General features: G+C 54.1%; 2 protein-coding genes across 4 annotated transcripts; one reads left to right on the top strand and one right to left on the bottom strand.

Annotated features, from left to right (window-relative positions):
• Nucleotides 1-197: 197 nt before the first annotated feature.
• On the bottom strand, nucleotides 198-11,958 carry ZNF76 (zinc finger protein 76). Of its 3 annotated transcripts, XM_080367777.1 has the most exons (16): nucleotides 11,324-11,746; nucleotides 10,376-10,462; nucleotides 9,942-10,134; nucleotides 8,201-8,281; nucleotides 6,947-7,024; nucleotides 6,597-6,799; nucleotides 5,722-5,799; nucleotides 5,198-5,314; nucleotides 4,879-4,954; nucleotides 4,180-4,305; nucleotides 3,643-3,822; nucleotides 3,149-3,382; nucleotides 2,625-2,755; nucleotides 1,698-1,850; nucleotides 1,475-1,588; nucleotides 198-1,111 (listed from the first exon to the last, which is right to left on the bottom strand). In XM_080367777.1, exons 3-16 carry the CDS (start codon nucleotides 10,012-10,014, stop codon nucleotides 1,007-1,009), a joined length of 1,749 nt encoding a protein of 582 aa, XP_080223903.1. In that variant the 5' UTR covers nucleotides 10,015-10,134; nucleotides 10,376-10,462; nucleotides 11,324-11,746; the 3' UTR covers nucleotides 198-1,006. The 3 variants fall into 3 exon arrangements, with proteins under 3 accessions (XP_080223903.1, XP_080223902.1, XP_080223901.1); XM_080367776.1 differs by lacking the exons at nucleotides 10,376-10,462; nucleotides 11,324-11,746 and adding an exon at nucleotides 11,753-11,958; XM_080367775.1 differs by lacking the exon at nucleotides 10,376-10,462.
• Nucleotide 11,959: 1 nt separating this feature from the next.
• Nucleotides 11,960-15,753, top strand: RPL10A (ribosomal protein L10a). The gene is made up of 6 exons (XM_080367800.1): nucleotides 11,960-12,071; nucleotides 12,296-12,370; nucleotides 12,493-12,573; nucleotides 12,918-13,066; nucleotides 13,960-14,132; nucleotides 15,551-15,753. The coding sequence occupies exons 1-6, from the start codon at nucleotides 12,067-12,069 to the stop codon at nucleotides 15,719-15,721; spliced, it is 654 nt and encodes a 217-aa protein (XP_080223926.1). The 5' UTR covers nucleotides 11,960-12,066; the 3' UTR covers nucleotides 15,722-15,753.
• The last annotated feature ends 776 nt before the right edge of the window (nucleotides 15,754-16,529 follow it).

Consider the following 16,529-nt stretch of genomic DNA (forward strand, 5'->3'; position numbering starts at 1 on the left):
CCGTCCTCAGCACTATTTTTTGGACAATCACTGCTTTGGCAGGACATTTTTGTTCAATTCAACACATCTGAACTTCCCTAATCCTTACATCTGCAAACTAGTAACATCCACCCCACCCTGCGCCAGCCACGGGCCCTGGGGACTGAAAAAGAGAAGGGTGCTGCTTTTTAAAAAAGAAATTTTTAATTTGTTTTTATTTCAATTCAGTATTTTACATCCAAGTCTAGCTCAGCCCCTGACAAGCGCTGGTTGGCTTTGGTGGAGGGAGCACTTTGTTCTGCCAGGGAAGTTTGCTCGAGAGCAGAGTGTGATAAAGGGATGGGAGAATGGCTGTCGGAGCCAGCCCGGGCGCTTGCTTCAGCATCAGGAACCGGTCACCTCTCCAGACACGGAGCCCAGGACAGCCTGGGCTTGCCTGGATGGGGCTTTATTGCTTCTGTGCATATGCCACCCACCCCCTTGCCCCTTATCTGGAGGGGTAGGCAGGAAAGGGGAGCTATGGGACCATTCCTAGAGGGAGAATGCAGGAATTACCTCTCCAAAAATATTCTATGCTCTCAGAGACTGCCGAAATCTCCGAGAGTCCATCTCTCCTGCAGAAGATGGGCAGATCTTGGAAATCTGGTATTTTATTTCTCGATGCCTAAGACGACAAAACCTGCCATCTCCTCCAGACAAGAGGGAGTTGGTGCCCAAGGCAAGGAGCAGGAAAGTTGCTGCTCAGAGCCCAGGGAAACAGCAGAGCCTCAAGGAGAAGGCAGCAGCCAAGTATCTTCAGCATCCCTCCATGGATGCACGGGGTCGCTCTGGGAGTTCAACGCTGCCGGTACCAGCGCTCACTGCCTGCGCGCTGCGCACGCTGCCCACTGGTCTCTGATACTTTCCCTCGCTCGTGTACTGCATCTCTTCCACACACCAGTGGGTCAGGTTCCTGCAGCTCCCAACATTCCCGCAGAAAACAGGCTCGTGCTGCCTGCTCTCCCTGCTCAGGAGGCTCTGCAGGGTCTCAGCATCCATTCTCGGCCAAGGCTTCGTCGAGCGTTACAGGTTCGTACTGGATTGCTACTGTGGTCATACCCATGGCTTCCTCCAGGCTCGGCTGGTCTTCCAGCTAGAGGAAAGAGAGGGAGATAACACTGTCCTCCTAAAAAGTGGGCTCAGGAGGTGCAGGCTTGCTCAGGGCAGCCCCCACCCAGCAGGACGGAGGCGTGAGGGATCGGCAGTGGGTGACACAGGTAGGAAGCAGAGGGGCAAAGCAGAGAGAGAGAGACGGCTGTGATGCGGAAAGGCTGTTTACAAAGGAGTGTTCTGCCATCCACGGAGCATGTCCCTGCTCTCCTCTGTACACAGGGCACTGGGGGATTAAGGAGCGAGCACCCTGGGCAAAAGGCGACGCAGCAGAGCAAGGGGGTAAGCGCTGAAGCCAGTGGGTGGATGGGGAATGACTGGGAACGTGGCAGGAGCTGTGTGGTACCTGCACTGTGATGTGGGTGCCGTTGGTGGTAGCCACCAATGCCACCTGCTGATGACAGAGGGATGTGGCGGCTGATTCTTCAGCCATGACTGCCCCCGACGTGACTATGGTAACCTAGAAAAAGTCAAGAGCAAAATCAATCACGTTTTAAAAGCCAGTGCAGTTCCCTTCTAGCAGGCTGTTTCTCTGCAGGGTAAAGGGAAGGTCCCAGCTCTGGGCGTACCGGCTGCATCTCAGCGCCGTCGGTGTGGGTCACTGTCACGGTGTGTGTGTCATCACCTGCCAGCTCCTCCCTGGGCACAGCGAGGGCACCGCTCTGCGTCACCATGCTGATGGCACTGCCCAGGGCCTGCAGGTCTTTCTGCAACACGCTGACCTGGGTGAGACAACAGGGGATGCTCTCAGCCGGGAGGGCTGCTCAGGAAGCTTTATGCAACTCGCGACTTTAGCAACACAAAAGTCTCGGAAAGGATGAAATACTCTCTGCATGCAAGGCCCGGGGCACAAAGAACTCCAAGGACTTTGTCAAGGGTCAGGGACAGAATCGACTGAGAACTCGCAGACCTCCGGTCTCCAGCCCTCCCCCTTCTACCACACCTCTCCTTCCGATTTAACGTCTTCTCTCCAGGCCCTGAAGGGACAGATTGTGCATCCCTGCAGCAGGGAACATCTCAGACTAAGAGGAAACAAGCATTCCTCGTGGCAGCTGTTTCCTTTGCCCCGTGCCACAGAAGGGAGTTTTTCCCAGTCAGCACACACGCGGCTGGTGGAGGGAAGTACAAGAAAAGCACTGCCATAGTCAAACAATGAAAAAAACAATCTCCAAATCCAGCCTGTGTCAGCAGAGATTGGGAGCCGCCTCTCAACAGCTGTCTGGGAGGTGGGGGCTGCCAGGCGCTGCATGCAAGCCTTGGCAAAGCCCTGCAAGACCCCGTGCAGCAAGAAGGTTCTTTACCCCCCACATCAAGACTGCAGCAGTAGGGTAAGGCTGTAAGGAGGGAACCCTCATGACAGACAAGAGCCCATGAAGACCCAGGGTCTGTTTTACACTGGAAAAAAAGCCTTAAAGAGAACACCAAGGCTGAGTAGAGGCAGAATCTCACTCAGGTAACTGCTCTCTCCCCCATGCTGGAGGCTGTCAGCATCATACCGGCTCTGTCCCACCCTGAGTGATAAGCGAGACGTGTGTAAGCATGCCATCTTCCTCTTCCTCAGCCCCCAACTCCGACAGGAAAGCAATACACTTGCTGTTGTCGGGGAAGTCTCTGTCAGTAGCAGCAGCTGAGTCAGGGAAAGGGAAGAGCAAAAGGGGTAAGAGAAGTGCTAGCTGGAACTTGAAAGCACACACCTGACCATGGGACCTGAAGGGGCCAGCACAGGAGACCACAAGATCATGATGACAAGAGCCCGGTGCTGGCCTGGGAAAAACGGTCTTTACCTCTCCCTGTACTACAGAACGGGCAGAAGTCTGTTCCCAACCCATGACATACCCCGAGGACCATGGGGAGCCCTTTTCTCTCATCTGGGACACAGATCTGGGGGAGGCAGGAGGCCACAGCACAAAGCTGGGCCTGAGAGAGATGAGCAGCTACAAGCTCTCGCCGTCATCTCTCTCCCCTTTGCCACATGGCCTGTCCCAAGCCTGCTGCACGTGATGGAGGAGGGGTCGCTCACCCTCCAGCTGATGCTGTTCGTAGAAGGCCTCTTCGCTCTCCTCGATGACCTCCAGCTCGCCGTGGCTGCTGCGCTTGTGCATGGCCAGCGTGGAGGTCTGGCGGTAGGTCTTCCCACAGCTATTGCAGGTGTAGGGCTTGCAATGCGTGTGGACCACGTGGTGCTTGTAGAGGCTGGAGTACTCAGTGAAGCGCTTTCCACAGTCTGGCACAGTGCACATGTACGGCTTCTCTCCTAGGGCAGCGGCCACAGAGCAGAACTTAACCCACTCACACTCCTCATGCTCTGGGAAGGGATTCCCCATCAAGAGCACATAGCTGGAGGTGACCAGTGGAACAATCATCAGCCATATCAAGCAATTCCTACTTCCTTTAACTCCCTGGCTGCCCCCAGGATGCTGCCCCTGCAATGCCTGGCCTGGAAATGCCCATTTCAGTCCCACAGATTTTTTTCCCCCGCTGCCACATGCCGTCCGTGCAGCCTCCCCTTCTTACCTGTGTGGATTCTCATGTGGTTCTTGTAATTGGTGGCACTGGTGAAGCCCCTCCCGCAGCTGGGCTCAGGACACATGTACGGCCGCTCGCCTGTGTGCGTTCGCATGTGAACCTTGCGGATGTTGGATGTGGTAAAAGAGCGGCCGCAGCCCACAAAGGAGCACTTAAAGGGACGCTCACCTGCAATGACGGAGTAACGTGCATGAGAGTCCTGCTGCAACGCAGCTACCTGGAGTGCCCTGGACACCTGTGTCCCTTCACTCCGTAGTATTACAACGATGAGACCTCGGATCAGACCCAACTGCTGACACGTTTTCTCTAGCAACACTGGCATCCCTACTCCTTTTGCTCTGCTCCTTGAATCGAGACTCCTTAGTACTACTTCTACTAGCCATTTACTTCCGCCTGAAGACAACTTAAGTTCTGCCTTGCTCCACCCAAGACACAAAAAGGCCTGTCCTGGACAAAGGCTGAAGCAGTACTTTATCTTGGAGACCCTTTCAATGGGCAGCTCAGCTCTCCTCCGGCACTGCTCACCTGTGTGGGTCCGAATGTGTTTCTGTAGATCACCAGAGGTTTTGAAGGCTTTGCTACACATGTCTTCCGGGCACTTGTACGGTTTCTCACCAGTATGAGTTCTCATGTGGCTCTTCAGGCTATACCCTGTTCAGGAAAGAAACCACAACTCATTTTATAACGAGAAGGAAATAATATGGCAAGCTGTGTACCGCCTCTCCACGCATTTCTGAATGTCCATCCTGTGCCTGCAAAGCGGAAGGGGAAGAAACAGCCAAACAGCCTCACACCAGCACCACCACCTCAGCTTCTTCCTGTAACCCCTTTTCTGTTCGTAGTTTAAGAAGGTAGATTTAGATCAGACAACGGGAAGAAATTCTTTGCTGTGAGGGCAGCGAGGTGCTGCCACAGGGTGCCAGGAGAAGCTGTGGGTGCCCCGTCCCTGGCAGTGCTCAAGGCCAGGCTGGACGGGGCTTGGAGCCACTTGGGCTTGTGCCACATGTCCCTGCCCATGGCAGGAGGTGGGAATTAGATGGTCTTTAAGGTCCCTTCCAACCCAAACCATTCTATGCTAATCGAGTCTCCCATGATGCAATTTCTTTTCAGAAGGTTCTACAAGCTATGCCTCTTCTTGTCTGCTGGAAAAAAGCCGGGGCTGATACTCAAAGAGTGGTTGGGACTGGACAGAAAACAAAATTTGCTCAAAAGATAAATTGTTACCTGTAGTAAATCCTTTCCCACAGCTTGGGAAGACGCAGGTATATGGCCGGTCACCTGTGTGAGCACGTTCATGTACCTGGAGAAAAGAAAGAACAGGTCCCTAAAATGAGGTCCAAGACAAGGAGGAAGGAAAACAGTGTGGAGGAATTTAGCCAGTGGAGAGAATCTGAATTTCTCTGTTGAATTTTGCCTTGCCCATTTAACACATCGGGATCTGCTGGGGAGCCAAGCCTTTTGTATAGCACCATTCTGATCTGGCACTAGAACATGGGGAAACGTCTGGACTTCACGCCGTGTGACTGCGTGGTACCTGCCGTACCTTTAGATGGTTGGCGGTGGTATAGAGCCGGCCACAGCCTTTGTATCCACAACGGAAAGCTTTGCTGCTGACCTGCTGCCCGTTTTCACTGCTGTGCACTTCCTCTTCCTGCAGATCCTGCCCAGAGACATACAGATATTAACTCAGCGAGCCACTACCGCAGGCTGCGCAAAGCCCTCGCAAATAACCACCCTCCTTGCTATAGACATCTACACTCCTTCGGCGATCCTCACAAAACCATGTTCCTACAAACTCAGCTTGTACACACACGGTGCAACCCAGGTGATGGGACAGGGGTCCAGGAACCAGCATTTCCCACTGTCACCTCCCAGCTCACTGGGTGTTCTCAGACACGTAACTCGCCTCTGCGCTTCACTTAGCTCATTTGTAAAACTTGTAGCTTAATATATTTGCTAACTTTACAGAGAAGCCACAAAACTTTTTTTAATTACTAGCTGGCGAAGTGCTCTGCCCCCAGAGGAGCTCATCCTAGTTTGAGAAATGCATCACTGAAAAACACAGACCTGGGAAGGGACATTGCTGGAGTTGTCACTCTTTGTATGGCAGGTGTCTGTCACTTCCTCCTCTTCTTCGTCAGACACCTGTGAGTAAAGAATCGTGGGTAGTGCTTGTGCCTCCCTGCACAGCGTGGAACAGGTGAGCAAACTAAGCAGGAAGGCATTCACACCTCTTCCAGAAAGCTAGAGGAGGCCGATCCTACCACAGCAGCAAGGTCTCCACTGGCAAAACTTAAGGCCGCCCAGCCCAGCACTGTATCAGCACACCCCTGGTAGCCCCTTCTCACACACCACCATGAAGGTGGGAGAAAATGGCAGCACCCAAGACATTCAGATGGAGCAGGGCAATGACAACACATTGGGATATGAAGCTATTTTGGTTTTTTGAGGCCTCTGTTGACATGGGGAACAGCAGCCATAGCTTAGCCACCCCTGACCTGCGAAAGGCTAGTTTCAATCTGCTGCCTGAACCACCTCTGGAAGAGAGCATCATACCCAGGTTGCATTACAAAAAAACTCAGGCAAACAAAGAAAACACCTACAAAGGAGGATAAAAACACCCAATCCAAGCTGTACCACAAGCAGCTCTCTGCATTTCCCAAATCTGTGCCTCCAGCAGGTTAAGGGTGGCAGGCCCAGCACTCTCCAGGAACTAGCTAGCAGGAACTGCCCCCTTCTAGGTCCTTAACTGTCAGCCACCTGCCAGTGGTGGCACGCTCACTGGAGCCCTCTCCAGTTTCTCTTCTCAAAGGTGGCATAGCTGAAACCCAAATATACAGAAGTACTAATGGAGGACACTTAAACCACAGGCCAAGTGTGAGCTACTACACCAGCCCCTCAACTGCTGCTGGCAAACCATGAAAGAAGCACCGCGTCCTCACCTTACTGGTGTACGTCTCTAATGCACCCACAGTCTTGACATCAAAGGCATCACCTTTCTCCTCTCCAGCCAACTCCTCCAGCCCAGTTTCCACCTGCACTTCCAGGATGGTGCTGCCAGGTGGGATGATGACAGGATGATGTATGTAAGCAGTGGAGCCATCCTCCAGCTGGATGGTCTCGAAGGTGCTGGGGTCATAACTTTCTGCAAGAGGAAACAAACAAAAAATCAAATGTAAAAGAGCTGCTGAGTGTGAGGCACCCTTCATCTCCCTGGGCTACCTACAGGAAATCTGTGGCCCTTCAGCAGCTTCTACTCCAGCTGCCAAGGGAAGAACAGGGAACACTTTACCTTTAATTGTGCTGTGTATGTAGGCCATACTGCCATCTTCCAACATCACTGGCTGACCATCTTCAAAAGCCACAGACTCTAAAAGAAAAGAAAAAAAAAAATCCACACACTTTACTGGAAGACTCAGATGGAACAGAGGGGATGCTGCACCAGTTCCTGAACCCAGGCAGTTCCTGAACCTGCCCATGGAAGAGGACACAGCAGGGCTGCCTGCTTGCACTGAAAGTCAACAACAGTTACAGGTTTTCAGACACCATTTGGGCCCTTCCAACAGGAATTATCGGGTTTTAAAGACATCGTGCATAGCTTCACCACACGTCTTTAGCTCACTAGGGTAATGGAGTCTCTCACCAATTCCAAAATGCCACATTCTGTCCCAGAAAAGGACAGCTTTGGCACAGGGGTGTGTACAGAGGAACACCAACATCCCATGGCAGGGGAAGCAGGGGTGAGAAGGAAAACTCACTGTGCATGTGTGTTTGGAGGCAGAGAAAGACGATGAAAGGAGGAAATGGGCAAAGCCAGGCATACAAAGTGGATTTCCAGCAACGTTTTAAGGACAGAAAAGGGAGGTGGCATACCAGGAACTTGGGAGGGTGAAGGAAGGACTGCCCAAAGCAACAGAGCTCTTTCTACCTGCCCTTTTACATCTTACTGTGGTCAGGGAGGACTCCTCTGTACCACTCTGGTGCCTGCCACATGAAATGGATTCCCATCACCTCTCAGATTAATTAACGTTACCTCATTTTGGAGGTGACATTGGCTGATGGATCAATGACCAAGGTGGCATTGCTTCCAACCATCCCCAACCTCACCCCCAGACACCTTATTCCAGAAGTAATATGTTATCTCATAGCTCAGAAGAAATTCCTGTCCAACTTCTCCCACATGAAACAAACTTTGTTTGCACTCTGCAGTTGGAACAAACATAGCACACAGCTTACTGGCCTTGCTTGTAGGCTGGTGAGCTGTCAGACTGACAGCTGTGAGAGCCCACAGGTGAAGTAACACTCAAACACTTGCTTACACCACCTGCAAATTTGTCTGGTCAGATTGCTAAGAACTTTGCAGGAAATCTATGTCCTTGCTCATTCAGCCTCAAAACCATGGGCACTAAAAAAAACCCCCAAACCTACACCTATACGGACTTCTTAGCCAGAGCTAATTTAGGAGTCCGACTATCGGAACACAGACAATTGCAGTTACACCTACAAAGTCCTTCTGAAAAGAAAGAGGTGAATATATGGTCCTCACCTTTCTGAACTGTCATTTGATGGATATAAGCTGTGGTCCCATCTTCCAGTTCAATGACTTGCCCTTCAATCAGCTTTTCACCTGAAACAGTTTAAAAAAAAAAAAGCCATCAGCACCGCCTGCAGAGTCCAGTCTTTCTGGTCCCACGAGGTGCCTCCTTTACTGCATCTTCACAAGGAAACCAGTCCCACAGAAGACAGCAAAACTGTTACTTATAGGCTGTTATTTATCAAGCTTTCTCCTGAACAGTCATAGAGGCACTTAACTTCCAGAAATACTGGAGCTTCCCTTTCCTAGACAGAAGGATACAAGACAAAGAACCTCAGTCATCACTTGTTTACAAGCTGCCCTTCACAGCTCTGTAAGCCAAGAAGCAGAAAGAACGATGCGTGCTAAGCGTTTTGGATCTAAAGCAGAAAGCAATTATACTTGTGCTGGATAGAAAAAAATAAATAAAATCAACTGGGAGCTTTTAATGGCACCAGCAAAAGCCTTGAGATTTATTTTCTTCTACTTTGGCAGAGGATCTACCCTCTGGAAAAAAAATTACAGCACCTAAAGGGATCTAAAATCCTTTAAGCCTGGGCCAGGCTCTTTTCAGTAGTGCCAAGCGACAGGACAAGGGGTAACGGGCACAAACTGCAACGCAGGAAGCTCCATCTGAATATGGCGAAACACAACTTTACGTTGAGGGTGACAGAGCACTAGAACAGGCTGCCCAGAGAGGCTGTGGAGCCTCCTTCTCTGGAGGCATTCAAAACCCACCTGGATGTGGCTCTGTGCAACCTGCTCTAGGAGAACCTGCTTTAGCAGGGGGTTGGACTAGATCATCTCCAGAGGTCCTGTCCAACCCTGACCATTCTGGGTAAAGCATAACCTTGATGGGTTGTGAAGACTGGATTCTTAAAATGGCCTGAGTAACCCTGTGATCATGTTTTAGTTACAAAATTATTTGATGCAAAGCATCAAAATGCAGAGCATTGCTCTATCCCACTGGAACATGAGGAATGCATGTTGCTTTCACCTGATGCACAATGTTTGGTGGGGGTGACAAAATCTAGTGGTTTCAAGATAGTCCAGCTCCACTCACGTAATAAACTTGCAGTGAGTTAGCACAGAAAAGAAAGCAAGGGAGCAACCCCCAGGACATGAAGCCTTGCAACTCAACCATCCTGCTCCACAGGCTGGGAAACGGTGCATTCCTTTTCTAAGGAACAGTGGGTAGTGGAGGAAGGAACCCTTCACAAACACCGAAATAAGGACAGGTATTAAATTTGGCACCGATACCGCTTCAGTTAACCAACTCCAAGCTCAACACACCTTTGAGTGAGAAAAGCACTACTGTGAACCAAATTCTGTGCATCTCGGTGAAGTAAAACATCCTGCTTAGCTTCAGGGGAAGTTTTGGTTGAACAGTCCTGCAGGCCATAGCGTGACCTCCATTTCCCCAGTTGTCCCAGAAGGAACAGGACTCACTAGTCTGAGCAGAACCTTTTTTTTTTTCTACAGCAACAGCTCTCCCACCTCCAAAGCTTTATTTTCAAGCCAGAGGCGTGTTTTATTTCTGCTGCATCACTCTTCTGTGCAAATCTAACAGATAGTTGCTAGCTTCCCATACAAAGGGACCACACAAGATGTACGATAGCTTGTGCGCCACGAGGGCACTTTTGATAAATCTGACTTTCATTTCACAGAAGCGATTAAGAGACTTTTTGATTTCGCAGCCCAAAGGATCCGTTACCTTTGACAGCCTGCTGAATGTAGGCTGTCGTCCCGTCACTAAGGGTCACTGCTTGCAAGCCCAAGCTCTCCATCCTGCCCTGATGACTGGTCTGCAGGCATGAATTATCACTTCACTCAGCGTGCTCGCAGAGAGCACTGGGACCCAGAGCAAGAGGTTTGTGGACTGGGGAGTTGTCTTCTTTGTTGCAAACCTTAAATAAAAAGAACAATTCAGATTTTATTTTATCCCAACATATGTCTACTCACTTTTGCACATTAAGAAAGGCTTGAATGGCAAACTATTTTGGAGATTATAAAGAATAAAACTGGATGAAAGATGCACCCTTCCCATACAGGAAGGCAGGGCTAACTAGCTATTCCACAGACAAATATAAGGTAAAGCTTTATCAAGCCAGTGAGCTGACAGACTCTTTTTAGAGATTGTGTAAGTACCATGTTCGAGCCCTTCCCAACCTCCAAACGATCTGCAGGAAAAGTTTCCGAGTACTTTAAAGTCTGAACCTACAGGCTGAGGGTGTCCTGTGCTGCAAGAGACAGGGGCAAGATTATAAGCTTTGTCCCTGGAAGCATCTTCACCCTCTCCTCCCTCCCCTGTCCAATTCCCAGGATTCTGAGGAACAGAATTTCAGGCCATAAGCAGATGACGTTAAAACATCCACAACCCCACAAGTACATTTCGCTGAAGAGGCACTCTGCTGACAGATTATCTTTAAAAGCAGCTGCAGTAGATTCTTGATGACTAATCTCTGAGATAGCCCAATATTTTACCATTTTCAGTTCCAGGAACAAGTCTGCCCGCTCTGTCTGTCACTGCAGCACCCAGGGGTGCAGCCACGCTTAGTGCCCTCTGACCCAAGCGATCTCTCCATGCGATAGCTCCTCTCCAACTCCAGCAGATTCTGCTGGCTTTTAGGGCTGGCACCACCTGAGAGCCACTGCAGCTCGTTTCCCAGCAGAGGCTCTGTCCCAGCAGGGTGGCCGGGCAGTCGAGGCCCCTTTGAGCTGCCACGGCTGCCATGCGCAAGCCGTGGTCAATCAGCATTACCGGGGGGTCCGCCGTGCCCTGGAAGGGATGGGACAGGCGCTAAGGAAAGCCAGGTGGAGGCCGTGGTGCAAAGCCGCCCAGGAGGTGCCAGGGGACCCGCCTCAGGGAGGGCTGGGGACAGGACGGGGCCTGGCGCCACGAGGGACAGGACAGGGCCTGGCGCCATGGCGTGCCCTGAGGGGAGCGGCGGGGCAGGCCTGGCCCAGCTGCCCTGGGGGCGCCGGGGAGACACGCCGGGGCTCCCCCCGTGTTATTACCCAGGGAACCGGCGGCAGCAGCTCGCCAGGAACGGCAGCTCCTCAGCCGCCACCTCCCCCACCATCACAGACACCGACCTGCTGAACCCCGACGGGGCCGAGTCCGCCGCCTAACCGCCATGCGCCGGTGCCCGGGCCCTCCTCGCCGCGCCCCGCAACCCGCATAGGACAGCGCTCCCCGCCGCGGCTCAGCCCCCCGCAGCCCGTTATTCAGGTCCCGGGGCCCCGCGGCCCCGCCCCCCGGAACTGGGCTGGCTGGGCCGCGTGGGGACAGCGAGACGCTGGGCGGCCCGTGCGCGCGGGCAGCGCACGCGCAGTGCCAGCAGTGAAGCCACGGGCAGCGCGTGCCCTCAGCGCCCGGGGCCAGGCCCTTCCCGGCGGGGGGGCAGCGCGGGCTTTCGGCCGGTACCTGCCCGCGTCACCCTGACGAGGAGGTTTTGAAACACTGAAGGCCGACCGGGGGGAGCTGCCCCAGCAGCGAGGCGCTGCGCCCCGGGAGCTCCTTACCCAGCAGCTCCATCCCGTTTCCTTCTGAGGGGAGGCCGGGACCGCGTCCCCTAAGCGCTGCGGAGCGCCGGCGGGGCTGCCGGCCTGCCAGCCTGAGGCAGGAGGCAGAGAGACCGCGGCTGTTCGTTTAACAGCGGGGGAGATGGCGGTGAACGGCCCGCTGGGAGAAACGGGGAGCAGCCGACCCGGCCGCCGCGTCCCGCCACTCCCAACATGGCGGCCGAGTCGCGCGGCTAAATCTCGCGAGATTCCCGCCCATATTTATACCGCACGGGGTAGTCGCCCCGCCCCTTCGGTCCCGGCCCGCCGCCGCCATGAGGTGAGTGCGGGCCCGCCGCCCCATCCGCCGCCATCCGCGCCCGCAGGGAGCCTGCGGGGCCGGCACCGGGTAGCGGGGGGCTCGCCGGGAGCCTGTGGGGGCGGCCGGGGGGGAGGGGGCGCGGCTGGGCCGGGCGGGGCTGGGCCGAGGGGCCTTGTCCCCTCTCTCCGCGGGGGGCCCGGGCCGGGTGAGCCCTGAGCCCCCGTTGTTTTCCCTCCCCGCAGCAGCAAGGTCTCCCGCGACACCCTGTACGAGGCGGTGAAGGAGGTGCTGCAGGGCAGCAAGACCAAGAAGCGCAAGTAAGAGTCCTGCTCCATGGCAGGCCCCAGCCTGTCACAGGCCCTGGCGCTTGGCCGGGGTCCCCCGTCAGCCCCCCCCAGCCCGGCTGGGCACTCACCCGCGCCGCTTCCCCCTCCCTCAGGTTTGTGGAGACGGTGGAGCTGCAGATCAGCCTGAAGAACTACGACCCCCAGAAGGACAAGCGCTTCTCCGGCACCGTCAGGTTCGCCACCCTCTTGCTCGCACCCAGCCGTCGGCCTGCGCTCCTGCCCTGCTGCCCGCCCCCACCGCCGGGCTGCCACAGCAGGAGGCAGTGCTGAACCGCTTGGGTAGTTCAGACCACCCCAGCTAAGGGGGTTCGGCTGGACGGACCCCTACCCTGGGTCTTAAAACATGAGGGGAGGTGTGGGAGGCCCCTGTGCTGTCCCCACCGGCCTGCTGGAGAAGGCAGGTTACAAGCTGTGGAGGAAGATTCCCAGGCACTGTGGTAAGGTATCCCTGTGATGGCTCCCGTGGAAGCGTGTGGTGCTGGCGGTTTGTAGTCAGTTTGGATCTTCTGTCCCCCAGGCTGAAGTCGACTCCGCGGCCCAAGTTCTCTGTCTGCTTGCTTGGGGACCAGCAGCACTGCGATGAGGCCAAAGCCGTTGACATTCCTCACATGGACATAGAAGCTCTGAAGAAACTCAACAAAAACAAGAAGCTGGTGAAGAAGCTGGGTGAGTGGTGGTGTGGATCGGGCTCCGAGTACCCTGGCTGACCTGGGAGGGCAGGGTCAGCGGGACAGTTTTCTCTGCGCTCAGATTTCCATGTTGTGGGTAACTGCAGGGAATAGAGAGCTGACCAGAGTCGGCCCGAAGTACAGAAATTGGCCTAGAAACTCCCCAGAAAAACCAACAAATTGTTACAGTATGGAAGGTCTGACAGGTCAGCCCTCCAAGAATGAGGTTGGTTGCACTCCAGAAAGAAGGGAGGGATACAGGAAAACATTCCTGACTTTGAAAGTTTCACCCTCAGCTGGTGTTCCTCGCTTTCCTGGTCAGCAAGCTGGAGCGCAGCAAAAGCAGAGAAAAGCTTGAGGCAAAAGTTTGATTTAGTCCATGAATGGAATGAAATTTGCTTATTTTCACTTGTTGAGAGATTAAGTCCTTTCCTCCCTCTAAAGTCAAAGTCATGTTGATACAGATCGTAGGTAGGCAAGAGAAACTTCCCACTCAATCCATAAATAGCCATGGAACCCTAGGCAGTTAGGGAGTGACATAGGACACCACAGCTCCTGGCTCAGCCTCTCAAAGCTGGGCGATACCATCCTCCCCTTATGCGCATCTTGTCACCTGTGGCTCAACAAATGCCAGTTTCTTCAGGGAAATGAACTGTGTACAGTTAAGAGCGTGCCGTTGGGATGCAAAGCTGGGTCCTGGTGGGTTCGGTTGTTCTGACAAGTAACTTGGTATATATTAGTAAAACCAGTTTAGGTTCACGTAGACAGGGCTGAGACCGTTCAAATGCATGTGTTGGGGCTGCGCTGCTCCGCTTCCCTCGGCTGAGCGGTTAGTTTTGGGCTCGGTGTAGGAGCGGAGAGTCCGTCCTTACCTACATTCTCTCCTCATAGCCAAGAAGTACGATGCCTTCCTGGCTTCCGAGTCCTTGATTAAGCAGATTCCTCGAATCCTGGGTCCAGGCCTGAACAAAGCCGGCAAATTCCCTTCTCTCCTCACCCACAATGAAAACCTGGTGGCCAAGGTTGACGAGGTCAAATCTACCATCAAATTTCAGATGAAGAAGGTAAAGCAGAGCTTTTCTTCTCTAGGACAGCTACCTACCTGAGGGTTACTCCTGGGGGGGGGGGGCACTTGTCCGTGGCTGCGATCCGCGGTCTGGGCTGTAGGTGTCCCTCGAGTGTCTTCCTCAAACAGCAGTCGGGGACACAATCTCTGTAGCGAAGGGAAGTAGTACCCTCAGCGTGCAGCTGCTGGGTAGAAAGGAGGAGCGATTTATCTGTTGTTGAAAGATGTTAGAGTAGATGATGATGAGATGATCTCAATGTTTCAATGCGGAGTACAATCAGGCATGATTAACACTTGTACAGTAAGCGGGTGACACTTGCAGGGTGGGCCCCCCCGGGCAGGCGTGCCCCCACGGGTCTGTGCACACGGCAGGAGGCGAGTTTGGGACTTGACTCTGCAAGTGAACTTCGGAGCGGGGCTGCAGATAGCTGCTCTGGCTGTCAAGCGATGGCAAGGCGAGCTGACTCCCTAAAACCAAAATAACCCCGTTCAGGCATTTTAATCTCGTGTCAGCGGTCTAAATGTGACTCATGGGTATTAAGAATTAACAGCTCTGCTAGCTGAGGTGCATCTTTGCACTCCAGCTGATACGGGCCCTGCAGGCACAACAACTGGGAGGACACAGCAAATCTGATAGTTTGCAAATGCTTGAGCATTTTAAGGAACCGAGCTAACGATGTCCTGACACTCTGCCTGTCAGCTCGCTCGTAAATCCTTTTGTCTGCAGCCTGTGGGGAACATTGGATTACAAGCTGCTCGGGGAGGCTGGCGGGCAGAGGCTTGGCCTCTCCGAGTCTTGTGTGCGGAAAGAAAGGGCTGGCGGCTGGTGCCCAAAATAAAAAGCGAAGCTGGCGCTGCGCTTAGCAGCGAAGTTTGGAGCTAACAGCCTGTGCCGCACCGGGTTAGCAGTTTGCAGGGCACACGCCAGCGCCGCCTCATGAGCAGGGTGTGGGCACTGAGCTAAACTAGAGGTCTGCTCCCGCTCCAGGATGGCGTGCTTAGTGCCCGTCTATCCCCTCGTGCCCGTCTATCCCCTCGTGCCCGTCTATCCCCTCGTGCCCGTCTATCCCCTCGTGCCCGTCTTCCCCTCGTGCCCGTCTTCCCCTCGTGCCCTTCCCGGTTTCCCCATCTCTGGGAGGCAGCAGCCCTCCCTGCCTGCTCCAGCTCACCTTTGCGCTGCGAGGGAGCAAGCTGCTGTTCAGAGGTGGCGGCCAGCTGTGGCCAGATGTGCTCACGGGAGCCATGTGCCAGACAGCGCGCTCTGGGGAAACAGCCGTGGATAAGCTGGAGAAGTCATGTCCAGCTGACAGAACACGAGATAATTTAATGACTTTAGAGGCAGCCACCTGGCTGCGACCTTTGATTTCCCCACAAAACCTCTGCCTGTGTGAGTGACGCTGGTGTCCTTGTCCCCAGGTGCTGTGTCTGGCTGTGGCCGTCGGTCACGTGAAGATGACAGAGGATGAACTGGTCTACAACATCCACCTGGCCATCAACTTCCTGGTGTCCTTGCTGAAGAAGAACTGGCAGAACGTGCGTGCTCTGTATATCAAGAGCACCATGGGGAAGCCCCAGCGCCTCTACTAGTCAGGCAGCAATAAATTTTTAGGACACCTACAGCTGCGTGGCTGGTTGTGTTCCTCCAACACTTGCTGGGGTTTGCTGAGGAGCTGCTCCCTTGTAGCAAGAAAGGGCTGGAGTGCTGTGTGGAGCTGGTAGGGGTGTGAATTCAAGCAGAGTTTCAGAGCTTCTGAGGGAAGGAGCCTCATCCTGCACTCAGAGCAGGGCGGGGACCAGCTCCGCTCGCACCCAGGATGCCCAGAACTGCGGTGCTGAGCACAGCAGAAGGCGCGTGGCGTGGGCAGGACCCTCAGCAGCCGTGCTGCAGCCCCAGCTCACCTGCAGAGGGGACACTTGCCTCGTGGTGCTGCGGTCACCACTGTGCACACAGACCTGCCCAGTCCCAGCAGCCTCCCTGCTCGGGGAAGTGGGCGGGGGGCACTGGGGTTTGTAGGTTTCTGCTGCCCCCACAGCCACCAGCGAGTGGGGCCGGGGGTCCTGCCCAGCAGCAGCTCATGAGGGCTTGATGGGCATCTTCTAGCTGGTCCCAGTTGTATTGATGGGCATCTTCTAGCTGGTCTCAGTTATACTGATGGGCATCTTCTAGCTGGTCTCAGTTATACTGATGGGCATCTTTCAGTTGGTCCCAGTTGTATCGATGGGCATCTTCTAGCTGGTCCCAGTTGTATTGATGGGCATCTTCTAGCTGGTCCCAGTTGTATTGATGGGCATCTTCCGGTTGGTCCCAGTTGTATTGATGGGCATCTTCTGGTTGGTCCCAGTTGTATTGATGGGCATCTTCCGGTTGGTCCCAGTTGTATTGATGGGCATCTTC

The sequence above is a fragment of the Falco punctatus genome (genome assembly GCF_963210335.1).
Source record: "Falco punctatus genome assembly, chromosome: 17".
NCBI lineage: Eukaryota > Metazoa > Chordata > Aves > Falconiformes > Falconidae > Falco > Falco punctatus.

Coding starts and splice junctions, on each gene's coding strand:
- ZNF76 (XM_080367776.1), bottom strand. CDS start 10,014: ATGGAGAGCTTGGGCTTGCAAGCAGTGACCCTTAGTGACGGGACGACA. Junction 8,282..9,941: donor CATTCAGCAGGCTGTCAAAG/GTAACGGATCCT, acceptor AAACTGTTTCAG/GTGAAAAGCTGATTGAAGGG. Junction 1,112..1,474: donor GCACCCACATCACAGTGCAG/GTACCACACAGC, acceptor TCTTTCCTCTAG/CTGGAAGACCAGCCGAGCCT.
- RPL10A (XM_080367800.1), top strand. Junction 13,067..13,959: donor GAAGCTGGTGAAGAAGCTGG/GTGAGTGGTGGT, acceptor CTCTCCTCATAG/CCAAGAAGTACGATGCCTTC. Junction 14,133..15,550: donor TCAAATTTCAGATGAAGAAG/GTAAAGCAGAGC, acceptor CCTTGTCCCCAG/GTGCTGTGTCTGGCTGTGGC.